The sequence below is a fragment of the Acartia tonsa genome, chromosome 4 (assembly GCF_053477335.1).
Source record: "Acartia tonsa isolate MP-2025a chromosome 4, ASM5347733v1, whole genome shotgun sequence".
Classification (NCBI taxonomy): Eukaryota; Metazoa; Arthropoda; class Copepoda; order Calanoida; family Acartiidae; genus Acartia; species Acartia tonsa.
Genome location: NC_137263.1, coordinates 5,830,671 through 5,847,286, shown reverse-complemented (window position 1 = coordinate 5,847,286; position 16,616 = coordinate 5,830,671). Strand labels below are relative to the sequence as shown.

Here is a 16,616-nt window from a genome sequence, read left to right as displayed (position 1 = left end):
ACGGCTTTCCGCGGATATAGAAAGTACAATTATGAGATTAAAACTGGTTTTAATCTTATGATTGTACATTTCTATATTCGTAGAAAGCTGGATTTAATACGATGCTAGACATAGTTTTTTCGTATGGATGAGAACCGGTTCCTATCCACCGGATTCGAATGAATGCGAGAAAATCTATTATGAGACATTTATGTAATATCTAAAAATGATTATTTTAACAAGTTATGCCCTAAAACCTGGTTTTTCCAAAGGCCTTTTTTTGAAGATTTATAGATTTAAAGGTTGTACAAAAAATACGCACATTTTTAAAATTCAAATTGCGCGGCTTGTATTAATAGTAGAAAAAGGTTGAAAAGTTTTAAGTATTTGGAACATTTTACCATGTAACTCCAAAACTATACGTATCACAGGAATGGTTTTTATATATTAAAAAACTAGAGTTTATGACGATTCTAACGATTTGCATAACATTTTTCTACTATTAACACAAACCGCGCAATTTGAATTAAAAAAGCTGCGCATTTTTTAACAACCTTTAAATCAATTAATCTTCGAAAAAAAGGCCTATGGAAAAACAGGTTTTTAGGGCAAAATTTAAATAATCATTTTTTAATATTTAAAACATAATTGTCTCATAATAGGTTTTCCAAATATATAAAGCATTTTGTATAATTGTTTTATTTTCTAAGCATATTAAAGTTTTTTAAAAAATCATTTCTCTTAAATGACCCTGAAAGCCACTCTAAAACAAATTACAGAAAAAGTTTCCTGACTCTATCTTGGTCATCTATAATACAAAGTAGAACGATGTTTGTCCGTCTGTCTGTCCGTCTGTCCGTCTGAAGCTTAAGATCTCAGTAACCACTGAACCGATTGGGCTCTACTCTTCAGGGAATATACCTACTGGTCCTGTGATGGTTTTAAGCTATTTTCTTGGGGGGTGGGACACCCCCAACCCCCCCAAAAAAATGAAAATACCCCCCCCCAAAAAAATTTTTTTTTTACTTTTTCTTTTTAAATCTAAAATACGAAAAATTAAGTTGATCAAACCTCTTGGGGCAAAGCACCTAGTGGTTAGGGGCGAAGCCACTAGTATTTAATAAGGGACAAAAAGCCGACGTGAATAACATGTGAATTTTATTTCTAATAATATGTCAGCTGCAAACAGTGTTGTTATAAAACATATAATGCATTTTCAAATTCTAGGTTAACAAAATGTTCTGCTAAAAGAATCATGCTTTATATTGTCCAGTTAGTTGAATGTAAAAGTGTTAAAATCACTTTATTTTGTATGATTTGATCATAACCCTGTACAGACCTTACTCGAAAAGAACAAATATTTAAAGATACAATCTACAAAATCTCTATATTAAGAATAGATTCGCCGTCAGTCTGTATGAACGATTGTCTTTTTGTCGCTTAATATATTTATCGGATTAAATGAGCTTTTAGGAAAAAGCTTTATACTAGTCTCAATATTTATGTTGTTCCACCTTGCAAAGAAGATTATAAAAAACAAGGATGACAACATCCATAAAAGCGAAGCTCTGAAAGGGTAGGACAAACAGACATTAACACTTGTATAATGTCAGAACTAATTAATTAGAGTGCGAATGTATAAGAGTCAAAGCAAAATTGTAAGTAAATTTGTTGAAAAACTGCTTGATACAGGATAATGATTATGGACATACTTACAGTTTTAGGACTTGATTATAGAGTTGCTTCGCCTTTAATATTGTACTTTGTTGTCCTAGGAATCAGTATACCAAAAATCAGACCAATCGGATAATTAGGTCACATACAAATTTGTTGTTAAAAATGTAAAAAAAATCAACATGTTTAAATTGGACGTACGGACATTCTGGTAATGATTATAGAGTTGCTACGCTTTCTAACTCGTACCTAACTATTACAGGAATCACCATGCAAAATTTAAAATCGATAGGACAATTCTAACATGCCTAAATTAACGAAAAAAGCTATTTAAAAAAGTAAAAAAATCAACATGTTTAAAATGGACGTACGGACATTTTGGTAATGATTATAGAGTTGCTACGCTTTCTAAATCGTACCTAACTACTAAAGGAATCACCATGCAAAATTTGACGGACCGACCCTAATTATAGAAAAGCTTCGCTTTTAAAAATACAATTTTAATTTAAAGGGAATACTTAAAGATCTAAAATGCAAAAAAATGCATTAACGATTTGGGTAACATTACATATGTAAACTTTCTTAACAAAACTACCTATGGAAACTATTGTCCTTGTTTTATACTTTTTAACTTTTAAAAAAGCGCTACATTCATGTTCAAAAATGATATATTAATTAATAATAGATATGTACAATATTACAGGTTCTTAATACAACATAATAATAAATACAAATAGAATTGGACATTTTTTATTCGGGTTATTAATGATTATTATGTAATAATTTGTCTTTTTTAAACACTAAAATCAAAAGAAACAAAGAAAATACTTATATTTTATTTATGACAACTTTATTTAGGGTATTATTATTAAATGTTGATACATATATTCTTAAATTCATTAAAACAACCACGTTCGATAGCAGCAAATTTTTTATTAAGGTATTGAGGCATCTTATAAATAAAAGACCAAAAAAGTAAATGGCATCTAAGTGATTTAGGTTCATATTTTTGAAAATTATGTGAATGATAACAAGATAAGGTTGTAGAGTAGCTTCGCATACGAAAAAGGACAAAAAATCTGGGTATTTGTAAAATTTTCATATTTTAGAATTATTTTAATTAGGTAATCTTCTATTTTATGTTCGTTTGTTTGAGTTCTAAATAAAACTTTAGAATGGTACTTCAATTGTAATTTTATAGATTTAATTTAATTTTAACATTATAGTTTTTCAAAAACTCTAGATTTAAGGGGGACAAACCAGGGAGGAAGGGGACACTGGACTGTTTATTACACAAGTCCTTAAAGTTTTATAATAAAGTTTTCTTATTCATTGGCTTAATAACTTTGGGGATTTTTAAAAATTTTGATGTATTGATTTATTAAGTTGAGTGTCATAACGATTCAACCACTAATCGTAATCTACAGAAGTATAAACATATGGGATGTACATTAATCAATTAGCTATTGTCTTATCCCTTTAAAGTGATAAGACAATGGACGATAAATCAATATACATCCCCAATAATGATAAACAAAATTGCCCCTTCTTTATTATGTTATTTGTAGACAGACCTATCAAAGTGTCTTTTAATGTAGCTTGGCTGATAATTACATTTTTTGCTGAAAGAAGTTGTATCAACTTTTTTGCTTTTTATTTAAGATAGCTAGCCGGTCCTTTCAGTAAGTAGTAGATGTAAAATTTTTCATAGAATTCAGATATGCAATCGTTTTTTTTGTAGACCTCTTATTTTTTAAGTAATTTAAGTTTTTAAAAAAAATAATTAAGTCGGTTTTAAGGTACTAAAACGCAACAAAATAAAAGAAGAAAATGGCCAGTATGAACAAAAATAGTAAGATCTTTAATTTGACACCTTACTTTTAAAATTCTGTTGAGTAATTATTGAAAAAATCTATTTTTTTAACCTCGGTTTAATAAAAACTTTAGACCTAAATATTTTCTCAAACAGACATAAAAAACATGGGTTCATATATACCTTTAGAATCAGAAAAATATTACGAATCTATTCTAAGCAAAATTGAAAAAGTTTTATAAAACTATAATAAAAAAAAATAAGTTTATTTTAAGAATCATAATTTTCGGCTTTAAAGGGTTAGCTTGAACCAAACCTGAACAAAACCTAAACAAAAGACAATGCAATGTAGCAGATATTTTTTAAACACAAGAAACAATAATGTATTTTTAACTGCATTGTTTTGAAGTTTATAAACAGACTGATGCATATTTGTTCATAATTTTTCATTCTTAACATGTTCTTTAATATCACTATATTTATTGTAGTATCTATTGTATATATTGTATGAACGTTCTCCTTTTTTTCTGGCAATTCTATAGGTTAATTTTATAGATTAAGCTTCCCGATTCGTCAATTTTTGCGATTTGTGATTGGCTAGTTTAGTAGTTACAATTCTTAAAATAACTTTTTTATTTTTTCTAAATATTTTTTATTACAATTTTTTAAAACTTTTTCAATTTTGCTTACAATGGATTCATATTATTTTTCTCATTCTAATGGTATATATGAACCCATATTTTTTATGTCTGTATGAGAAAATATTTAGGTTTAATGTTTTGATTAAACCGAGGTTAAAAAAATAGATTTTTTCAACAATTACTCAACAGAATTTTAAAAGTAAGGTGTCAAATTAAAGATCTTACTATTTTTGTTTATACTGGCTATTTTCTTCTTTTATTTTGTTGCGTTTTAGTACCTTAAAACCGACTTAATTATTTTTTTAAAAAACTTAAATTACTTAAAAAATAAGAGGTCTACAAAAAAACCGATTGCATATCTGAATTCTATGAAAAATTTTACATCTACTACTTACTGAAAGGACCGGCTAGCTATCTTAAATAAAAAGCAAAAAAGTTGATACAACTTCTTTCGAAAATTTAATTACATTTGAGCTGTTAGGAATAAAATATGAATTTAAAGGTGTGTAAAGGTTTCATCATCATTATTTAAAATAACATTTCTAATAAAAAAAACTTAAACAATCACTAGAATTCATATAGATAACAAATAGGTTAAAATTCTATGTTTAATAATAACACAAATTCACTAATTTTAAGTTTTTGAAATGCAAATTTTAATTATTTGATATGTAAGTTGGATCAAAGAATAAATCCATAATATAATAGCAGCACAGACTCTCTATAACCATGTTTGTCTGTCTAACTGTCGGACAAATTTATTAAACCTGTATTTACTGTGTACTTATATCAATAAGCAAGGGCAGGAAACTGCTATTCAGACCAGTACACACTCATTATTAGAATTAAACATAATTATCAATCAATTTATATAAAAATAGTAGTGATTGTGTTACTCATTGCCTTTAAAATCATTACTATACTTTTATTGTTCTGTCTTTCTTCGTTCTAAATATTGCTAGCTTGTATCTTCTACGCATTTTATAAACATAGTTGTCCTTGTATAATGTTATAAATATTGTTAATTCTAAATATTACTTTCAGGAATATTAGTTGGATATCTGGAGTACCACTGAATATTATTTGTGCTGCTAGAACTGTCGAAACTATTTCCCTGGTCCATTCGCATTGGCCGCAATGATCTGTAATAATATAGTTCCAGTATGTTTTCCAAACCGATTAATATCCGCTGGATTATAACTGGTTCTGAGCTATACCAAAAAATCCTGTTTCGCATCGTATCATAGTAAATTTTTTTTACAAACTATGAAATGCTCGGAAACGGAAACTAGTAAAAATAATGAATAACCGTAATTAGAACCATTATCTTAAAAATTTTGGGTATATTTTATTGCATCTTTTATACTAATGATTTTTATCAACAGCAGAGAAAATGTAGTTTTTGTCTTAACATGGGATGTACATCATTTTAGCGCCTACTATCTTACCCCTTTAGATCCCTACAAGAAACATTATCGGTTCCAGCAACACAGTTAAAATAAACTTACCTATAGTTAGAATTAATAGATATATTTCTTGGAATAGTACCATAAGCTGAAGTTGAGGGTCTGATTTCCTGCGTTTCTGGCAATCTCATTATACCGGGCCGCTCCATCCAGCTACCATCCCTGTTAAAATATATGTTTGATTATATTGAGGAGGAGTCCTAACATAGTGGACACAGGTAGAATATTTACCTCTGTATAGTTTGATGATATTTAGGTGAAGTCCTAACAAAGTGGACACAGGTAGAATATTTGCCTCTGTATAGTTTGATGATATTGAGGCGGAGTCCTAACATAGTGGACACAGGTAGAATATTTACCTGTGTATAGTTTGATGATATTTAGGTGAAGTCCTAACAAAGTGGACACAGGTAGAATATTTGCCTCTGTATAGTTTGATGATATTGAGGTGGAGTCCTAACATAGTGGACACAGGTATAATATTTACCTGTGTATAGTTTGATGATATTGAGGTGGAGTCCTAACATAGTGGACACAGGTAGAATATTTACCTCTGTATAGTTTGATGATATTGAGGTGGAGTCCTAACATAGTGGACACAGGTAGAATATTTGCCTCAGTATAGTTTGATGATATTGAGGCGTAGTCCTAACATAGTGGACACAGGTAGAATATTTACCTCTGTATAGTTTGATGATATTGAGGTGGAGTCCTAACATAGTGGACACAGGTAGAATATTTACCTCTGTATAGTTTGATGATATGGAGGTGGAGTCCTAACATTGTGGACACAGGTAGAATATTTACCTATGTATAGTTTGATGATATTGAGGTGGAGTCCTAACATAGTGGACACAGGTAGAATATATACCTATGTATAGTTTGATGATATTGAGGTGGAGTCCTAACATAGTAGACACAGGTAGAATATTTACCTCTGTATAGTTTGATGATATTGAGGTGGAGTCCTAACATAGTGGACACAGTAGAATATTTACCTGTGTATAGTTTGATGATATTGAGGTGGAATCCTAACATAGTGGACACAGGTAGAATATTTACCTATGTATAGTTTGATGATATTAAGGTGGAGTCCTAACATAGTGGACACAGGTAGAATATTTACCTCTGTATAGTTTGATGATATTGAGGTGGAGTTCTAACATAGTGGACACAGGTAGAATATTTACCTCTGTATAGTTTGATGATATTGAGGTGGAGTTCTAACATTGTGAATACAGGTAGAATATTTACCTCTGTATAGTTTGATGATATTGAGGTTGAGTCCTAACATAGTGGACACAGGTAGAATATTTGCCTCTGTATAGTTTGATGATATTGAGGCGGAGTCCTAACATAGTGGACACAGGTAGAATATTTACCAGTGTATAGTTTGATGATATTGAGGTGGAGTCTTAACATAGGGAAAGCAGGTAAAATATATACCTATGTATAGTTTGATGATATTGAGGTACAGTCCTAACATAGTGGACACAGGTAGAATATTTACCTCTGTATAGTTTGATGATATTGAGGTGGAGTCCTAACATAGTGGACACAGGTAGAATATTTACCTCTGTATAGTTTGATGATATTGAGGTGGAGTCCTAACATAATGGACACAGGTAGAAAATTTACCTATGTATAGTTTGATGATATTGAGGTGGAGTCCTAACATAGTGGACACAGGTAGAATATTTACCTGTGTATAGTTTGTTGATATTGAGGTGGAGTCCTAAAATAGTGGACACAGGTAGAATATTTACCTCTGTATAGTTTGATGATATTGAGGTGGTGACCTTACACTGTGGACAGGTAGAATTCTTCGCAGACTCTAAAATAGATAATATTATAGATAGCAAAATGAAAAAAATGTTAAAATCTATCTGATTATATAAAGCAGTAAGGTTTTTTGTCTGTAGATTTCTATAATTACTCAATTGATTGAATTTTTTCTCTTTAGGGAAAGTTCTGGGAGGTTTTAGGCTATTTTCTTCCCTTGTCATACCCTTATGTTTATTACCTGGTGTGAATAAGCTTGTTGTTGAGCCGCCAGCATGTTGGCGGGGTTTTGTGCCACTGCTGCTGCATTGTTTGGTGATGGACTTAGTGGGTTAGAGTAGCCGACCATCAGACCAGAGCCCTCTTGTCCAACCCGTAGCTCCTTCATTTTTAAATAATAATAATATCCATGTGATAAGAAAGCAGGGATCGGAAGCCTCACGTAAGCCGCGTGTAAGCCTCAGTGAAATCGTGATTTTATCACTGTAAAATTCAGCTGGATGTATAAAACGGCTCTTTAGCAGACAATCCTTTTTTCTGAAATTTTTTTTTCTGCTCACAAGCAGGTTTAAAACTGAGGCTTATGCGCGGCTTACGTGAGGCTTCCGATCCCTGTAAGAAAGTGAATGTAAATTTACGTTTCATTTTATTTTACTACTTTTCAACTTGATTTCTTACATTTAAACATGGATGACATATAAGAGTAGCTGAACAAATCAGACGTACAGACATAAGACTAACAAATGAAGAGTAAAACCGCATTTAATATCTAATATTATTTAGAAGCCTAAATGAAAATTCTGTATAAATCCATCACCAAAGTACATAAATACAGGAAACCTAATATGGACATACTAACATTTTAGGATTTGGTTATGGAGATGCTTAGCTTTTTATATTTTACCTAATCTTTCTAGTGATCCATATTCCATTAATCAAAGGAATAGGAAAAGATCATTATCATGTAAAAATTTGTATTTACAAATCATCATGTAAGAACGTACATACGGACTGGAATTATTTATTGAGTTGCTACTCATACTAAATTATACCTATCTGTTGTTGCTGGAATCATCGTGCCAAGTTTGAAATCTATAGAACAATCTTAACATGTCTAAATTAACAATAAGTGCTATCTGTTATTTACGGACATACCGAACCTAATTGTAGAAAAGCTTCGCTGCAGAAATGATATTATACCTGTTTCTGGTAAGAGGCTGAGGAATCTCCATTTTCATCTTCTAATCTTTTCTTCAAAATTGGTTTTGTTTCAATCTAAAGATTATATCATAATCAAGATTTAAAGAGGTCAGTTTTTGAGACCGGTGCTTTCACTCAAACATTTTTCTTAACTACTGTGATCCCTCTCCCATTATTTTTATTAAAAAAAACAACAACTTATTTCTAGCCCCTGTGGGCGCGGGGGGCTCTAACACTGCAGTAACTTACCTAACTTAACATAACCTAACATAAATAAATAAGCATACAAAATAATTCTCAAAAAGAACAAAAGTACGTTTGTGGTCTAGATGCAATATGAAGGAAACCGTCTTAAGGCGAGAATTTTTATTTGATTACACTAAACGAACAGAATTGCTTTGAAAATTATGTATCTTATCGATTTGATATTAGAAAGTTAGTTTTTAAATATGAAAGTTTAAATTTATTTGATACTTTTTTCTTTTCTTCTTGGAATTTTTTAAACCAATTTAGCATAATTTAAAGTTAATGATGAACCTAGTAGCAGTGTCTAACTTTTTATCTTTGTGACGTAACAAAAATCGAAGGATGAGAGGGGAGGTGGGAACGGAAACCCCTAAAAAAGAGATGGATTTTTGTTACGTCACAAAGATAAAAAGTTAGACACTTTCACTAGGTTCTTAATGATAAACACAAAAAAATAAAAACAATAATCTTTATTTAGTTACGTCAGCATGCAAAATATTACCAGATATTGATAAAACTAAAAATATTTGAATTATTAAGAAAATCTTCGCTTCCATAAAATATTTTTTTCTCTTTCTAAAAATTCCAATAAATTTAGCATATTTCAAGAACATATATTTATGATATAAACATGTTATCTACATGTTTAACAGAATTTTTGGTAAACTTGACCTTCAACGTATAATATCCTGTACAGTTAGGGTTAGTCATATCTTAACCTAACCTAACCTGTATATAAATGATTAATTAACTTAATATTTTGACACTTCGACGTTTGTAACTCCTTGGTTTGTCCTGGAACCATATAGTCAACATATTGCAACAATTTATTTTTTTATACACAAAAAAATTTTCACCAGCTGAGTTTTTACGTTTTACAGTGATTTGGCAGCAAATGTGATCTTTATACTTATAGAAATCCAGCTGCAGTAAGGTATAAACACCTTTCGAAACTTTGTTAGTCGCTTTTTTAAAATAAAAAAAAGATAATTATATGTTGAAAAAATATTGTTGTATAAGCTTACCTGTCTTGTGGGTATAGGAGAGTCAAGCTTTCTCAGGTCTTCTAAAATATAATATTTAGTTAAATATCGTATCGCATTATAGATAGCTTTCTGCAGAAAGTAAAATGAAAAAAATATGAGATTAATTCCAGGGCTAAGAAAAAAAATGGTCAAAGGTAATGTTTTAAGTTTTTATCATAAGTTTAGCATAATCTTAAAGGATAAACAATAAACTTATTTAATAATTATATTTGCGATTACTTTTATTTAATGAAATCTTCCAATTTTTAACATTTACAAAACGGCCTGCTGTATTGCATCAAGATCCATGACAGATCTATATAGGAAATAAATGTCTATAAACGAGCGCAAGTTTTCCAAAGGTCAGATGTTAAAAACTCATACTGGTTCAATAATCAATAATAAACTCTCAATGACCAGAATGATAAGACCCATTATTTTACTCTATGAAGAATAAATTAAATTTTTTATTTCATGTTGCTATTCAAATTATATTGAAGTATTAAATTTCTATTCATAAAATAGAAAATTGAAGTTTATAATATAGTAAATCAAGGAAAACTAAGTTTTAATGTAATATGATACTAGCGACGTGCCCGAATGTGTTCAGATATTAAACTAAAATTTAACATTTAGCTAAATAGTTTAACCCTTTCAGGACGATAATTTTAAACAAAAAACATTAGGACCCTAAAATATTTTAAAGAAAGAGAGACAAAATTATAAATACGGTTTTAAATAAAGATAATGAAATTAAAATAAAGATGGAAGAAAAGGGAAGTGAGAGAGAGGGACATTAAATCTTTAAAAAATGATGAATAAACGAAACTATAAAAGTCGTAGTAATCTTTATGAGTAACTTGATTTGTAGTACGGTTCGGAGAGAGAGAGAGAGATTGAGGCATAGTTTAATAGAAGAAATAAGATTAATAGTCGGGGATAGGTCATTGGAAGAAATAAGATTAATAGTCGGGGATAGGTCAATGGAAGAAATAAGATTAATAGTCGGGGATAGGTCAATGGAAGAAAAATGATTAATAGTCGGGGATAGGTCAATGGAAGAAAAAAGTTAATATTCGGGGATAGGTCAATGGAAGAAAAAAAGTTAAAATTCGGGGATAGCTCAATGGAAAAAAAAGTTAATATTTAGGGATAGGTCAATGAAAGAAGGTTAATAGTCGGGGATAGGTCAATAGAAGAAAAGAAAATTAATAGTCGGGGATAGGTCAATGGAAGAAAAAAGTTTAATAGTTTGGGATAGGTCAATGGAAGAAAAAAAGGTTAATATACAGGGATAGCTCAATGGAAGAAAAAAAAAGGTTAATGGTTGGGGATAGGTCAATGGAAGAAAAAAAGGTTTATAGTCGGGGATAGGTCAATATTAATATTAATATTAATATTCAGAAGAGAGATAACGTAGAATATAATTTTTTAGGTGGTGCCTGCACCACCGATTCACTAGTTTAATACTTATATTTGCGATTAATAGGTCAATAGAAGAAAAATGATTAATAGTCGGGGATAGGTCAATGGAAGAAAAGAAAATTAATAGTCGGGGATAGGTCAATGGAAGAAAAGAAAATTGATAGTCGGGGATAGGTCAATGGAAATAAAGAAAATTAATAGTCGGGGACAGTCATATCGTTAGTTTCAAAAACTAATTTACGGCTTCAAAATATTAAAATTGGTGCCAAATATTGCTAAATTCCCTCATTTTCATACTGGGGGTTAAACGTGTGAAAGAAAGGGGTTAAATAGGTATTTGATAAATATTGAAATAGCTATACATTTTCATACGGCCAGGATATCGTTGTAAATCACTAATTATCCCTTTCAAAAACTTAGCTAGACCGTTTAATTTTATTGGGCAATTTGAGTTTTTTAAAAAATAGTGGATTTCTCAAATAAAATAGCCTGTTCATATGATCACGGAACCTTCGCATATTACAAAAAAAAATTTCTAGCAAATTTTTTTTTTGTTGAAATATACATGAAAAAAATTTAAATAGATATAAAATTTGTATAATAGATAAGATTTTTAACACTGAAAGGTTTTTTTACTTAATATTTACTTAATATGCACGTCATTATAAAGTATAAACATTGTTTACTGAAGCAAAATGTTGTCCAGATTAAATAGTGATTGTCAAAGAACCACTTTATCTTGTTTGACTTGTAATTTTACAGTTCGTATTTGTAAAGTAACGGCACTGCAGAAAAAAATTTATCTTCAGTTAAAATTTCCCTCCTTTTTATGAGGTTCTTATGATAATACTCCACCCCCCCCCCCCCCCCCCCTCTTTAACAGTTCATCTTAATGGTCGATGACAAATTAATTCCACGCTGTATCACGGGATGGGGGCGTGATTGAAATATGTAGTATACTCCTTTGATTAAACTCAATTTACGGGTTTTTATATAATTGCAACGTAGTTATAAGACTTTTGGTAGCAATAAATTGAGACGTTGGGTATCCCTCTAACTGAACCGATTTTTGATTAGTCAACGGTCTAAATTTGTCTCGGCCAGGATATGATTAAAAGCCTAAATCGGCCAAGGAATAGCCGAGTACAATATTTTTAAACTTAAAAAATTAAAAATAAAGAGCTAAATGATTTATTGTGTCTTTCTCTTTTTATCGACAGACGCACTTGGATATATTATTTTCATAATTAATTATATGTATTTCCCATGTTAACGTCACCTTATGTGTAAATTTGGTGAGCCACAGTATTGAGTAGCGTTGTTAAGTTAGGATGGAAGAATTTTGTAATGAAAGCAAAAGTGGGGTAGAGGATAAGGGATGGGGTAAAACAGGTTATCATAATGTTTTATTTTCTTGACTTTAAGTTAAACTCTATCCATCTTAATAAACGGGTCAACATATGGGAGAGGGAGAGGATTAAGAATCAAATGAGAGATAAAAAACAAGTATGACAACTTCCTTAAAAGCAAAATAGTAGTACAAACAAACATTAACACTTGTATTTTGTCTGTTGTTATAACTGAATAATCAGAATATAAATGTTTAAGTGAAAACTAAATTATAAGTGAATATTATAGAGTTGCTATGCTTTCTAAATTGTACAATAGAACAATACTAACATGCCTAAATTCTAAAAAATCTATCTGTTCCAGATGTACAGACGGACGGACGTGCAACCAACCCCAATTATAGAAAAGAAAATTATGATAAGAGATATCAGTAAAGGACGGAGCGGCCTTGATTATAGAAAAGCTTCGCTTTTAAAAATTAGTCCTTAGAAACACATTCTTACAAAGGTATATCTAACATTGTCTCACATAAAAGTTAATTTTTAAAAGCGAAGCTTTTCTATATTTAGGGTCGGTCCGTCCATACGTCCGTCCGTCACTCCGTACGTCCGTCCGTAACGGATAGCTTTTTTTGTTAATTTAGGCATGTTAGAATTGTCCTATCGATTACAAACTTTGCATGATGATTCCTGCAGTAATTAGGTAAGATTTAGAAAGCGTAGCAACTCTATAATCAATTTTGCATCGACTCTTATACATTTATAATCTGATTATTCAATTTTGACACTATACAAGTGTTAATGTCCGTTTGTCCTACCAGTTCAGCGCTTCGCTTTTATGGATGTTGTCATCCTTGTTGTTTCTATAAATGCTCATATTTAAACTTCCTATTGTATAGGATTATGGGGGGTGGGGTGTGTTCACAGGGTTTTTTACCCCCCCCCCCCCATATTCAATTGAATATGATTTACTTTACAAGGCATAGGAAAAAAACAAGCCGTTCTTATTTTCTCTGCTCCCTTCCTGAACTACAAATGAATTCTTAAGAGCAACTTTTTTTATAGGGAGGGGGAGGGAGATTAGAATATAGAATTAGTTTTTTTCTTCGGCACCTCGGGGCTAAAAAAACTGGTTTTAATCTTATAATTGTACATTCTATATCCGCAGAAAGCCGTTTATAATACAATGAAAGAAATAACTATTATTGTCCATGTTTTACCTTTTACTTTTATTTTGGCAGAAAATAGTAGTAAATCATATTCAATTGGATATGGGGGGGGGGGGCAACTCTGTTTAACTTTAGCCAAATAAAGGAAATCGGAGGGTTTATCAACAAGGATGACAACATCCATAAAAGCGAATCAGTAGTACAAACAAACAATAACACTTGTAGATTGTCAAAACTGAATAATCAGAATATAAATGTATAAGTATAAACAGAATTATAAGTTAATATTATAAAGTTGTTCCACTTTCTTAATCTATCGGTTCTAGATGTACAGACGGACAGACGTGAAACCAACCCCAATTATAGAAAAGCTTTGTTTTTAACAGCAGTAGATATAATTAACACCCCTTCCCATAAATCTTTACAATAGGAACTTGATATGTTTAAATATGAGCAGTTTTAAAAGTTAAAAGAAACAAAATTTAACTTTTCACTTAATTAAGAAGCTTTATTGTTCATTGGTTCAGTGGTTAGTGAGATCCTTAGTTAGAGCATGACCTGGACCTTTCTAGGGAATAGGTAGAAAGCAATCAATTACAAATCTGCAAAATTAATCTTTTTTTTTAAATAGAATCTGTTTGTTTTGTATTGATTCTCTGCTTGTAAAACTTATATAATAAGCTTTTTTTTAAGCGAAGCTTTCTATGATTAGGATCGTTCCGTCCGTTCAGAACAAATAGCTATTTTTTGTTAGCTAAAATTTAAATTGGATAGGGAAATGGGCGGAGATATGTTATATATAGAATCTCTACTTATACTTTTGTCTTTCCAACCCCTTCAGTATTCTCATGCAATAATTTTTGTATGCATTAAAACAGCTATTTTTTTAGAAAAATAAAATATCATTTTGTATGTAATAAAATAAAAAAATCAACATGTTTAAAATAGTTGTACGGACATTCTGGTAACCATTACAGAGTTGTTACGCTTTCTAAATTTTAATTTTAATATGAGCATTTATAAAAGTTATAAAAACAGAATGACAACATCCATGAAAGGGAAGCTCTGAAATAGTAGGACAAACAAACATTAACACCTGTAGAGTGTCAGAACTGAATAACATTATACATTGTTGTTCTAGGAATCTGTATTCCAAAAATCATATCATTCAGATAATTATAATGCATAAAAATTTGATGTTGAAAAACTTGAAAATCAACATGTTTGAAATGGACATACGGACATTCTAATAACGAAAAGAGCTAACTGTTACAGACGTACAGACCGACTCTTAAAATAGAAAAGAAGTTGAGGTTTTGATTTGAGCAAGGGGTCGAACTGGAAACCTTACTTTTAATAAAGCAGAGCTTTTCTATGATTAGAGTCGGTATGTCCGTCAATTACGGTTAGGTATGTCCTTTAAACAGTATTCTGTATTTAACAATTTTACAAAAAAATGACGTATGATTTTGTCAAAAATAATACAGTTATAAGTCCAATCAAACGAATGAGAAAACGTGATTATAAAAGGTTGGGTACCAGTATAATTTACACTTTACAGTCCATTCAATCCCTACTTGCCTTCCGGGTTTTTAAAAATGGACAAACAATGAAATAATATGAAATATACATGGATATATTGAGAAAGAAAATTTGTAGTTAATTTAGCTTGCTAACATAGAACTCGTTTATTGTTCATTAGTTCATCTAGTAGAAGGGGAGTGGGTAGATTGGGGGGTGGGGGGTATGGTTATTTTAGCCAGCTATGAGTTTCACTTTATCAGAATACATGAAAATATCATGCAGCATCCAAGTAATAATATTTCCGTTGTAGTAGCGCCTCTAAAATGGAATGGACACACACACAAATAATCTATGGTTCATACCCAGGAATCTGAGGGGATTAGAAAATGGACTTTGCATTGATGTACATCACCAAAAATTATAAATAAAAATCTATACAATATAAAACATTGGTTGAAAAGATTGGGCACTACAAGTTCGGACCCTACCAATCACAATTCAATTTTGTTAACCTACGAGTAAAAAAACTTATTAATAAAACTTTGAGAACTTGTGTCATTAATTATCAAATGTCCTTAACAGTGCAGTGGTCCTTTTTTGGGATAGTATCGACTTTAAAATGGATTTATAATTACTTGGACATTACATCAGATTTTTATGTTCTATTAAAAAGTGAACTATTCGGCGGGCTAAAATTTATATCTCCCCCATTCCTCTTCTTTACCCCTTCCCTTCCATCCCGACCAACAAAAGTGAGGGAATATTGCAACCTACATTTTTCTCTTCTTGTAGTCGATATAAACCAATAAAATTGCATGTTGACAAGGATATTGATCAGAGATCTAAATTGATAAGACAATGGCCGATAAATTGATGTACATCGCTAATATTAATACACAAATTTACCCCTTTTTTTACTACAATTACTACAAATACTCTTCTTATATTTATTTAAGTCTCGTTGTAAGTAAAAGATCCCTCCCCTCCCCCTATTATGATGTATGATATATGATGAATGATCATCGGTCAACTTTTGCTAAAAGAGATGGGGGGGGGGGGGGGAGTTCAGTATAGGTCAAATGAAAGTTAAATCCTAAAGGGTATTATTTCCTTCCATCCAAAGTTGCAAGTCAAATATGAATATGAAGGGGGGGGGGGGTGAGGAATATTTTTAAGGTTTAATTATATCAACAAGGATCACAACATCCATAAAAGCGAAATGGTAGTACAATCAAACATTAACATAAGCATAAATGTATAAGTATAATCAAAATTATAAGTAAATATTATATAGTTGCAACGCTAACCCACCCAACTCGAACT

At 30.8% G+C, this 16,616-nt stretch overlaps 1 protein-coding gene across 1 annotated transcript in view; it reads right to left on the bottom strand.

Moving 5' to 3' along the window:
* Positions 1-5,045: 5,045 nt before the first annotated feature.
* Positions 5,046-16,616, bottom strand: part of LOC145318161 (neural cell adhesion molecule 2-like) — a 41,979-nt gene continuing 30,408 nt past the window's right edge. The window contains exons 29-34 of the mRNA XM_080159507.1: positions 9,827-9,867; positions 8,556-8,630; positions 7,597-7,737; positions 7,340-7,407; positions 5,616-5,735; positions 5,046-5,249 (exon numbers count right to left, since the gene is read on the bottom strand). Of these exons, the coding sequence (XP_080015633.1) occupies positions 5,135-5,249; positions 5,616-5,735; positions 7,340-7,407; positions 7,597-7,737; positions 8,556-8,630; positions 9,827-9,867 (560 nt within the window). The 3' untranslated portion in view covers positions 5,046-5,134. The remainder of the gene's footprint in view (positions 5,250-5,615; positions 5,736-7,339; positions 7,408-7,596; positions 7,738-8,555; positions 8,631-9,826; positions 9,868-16,616) is intronic.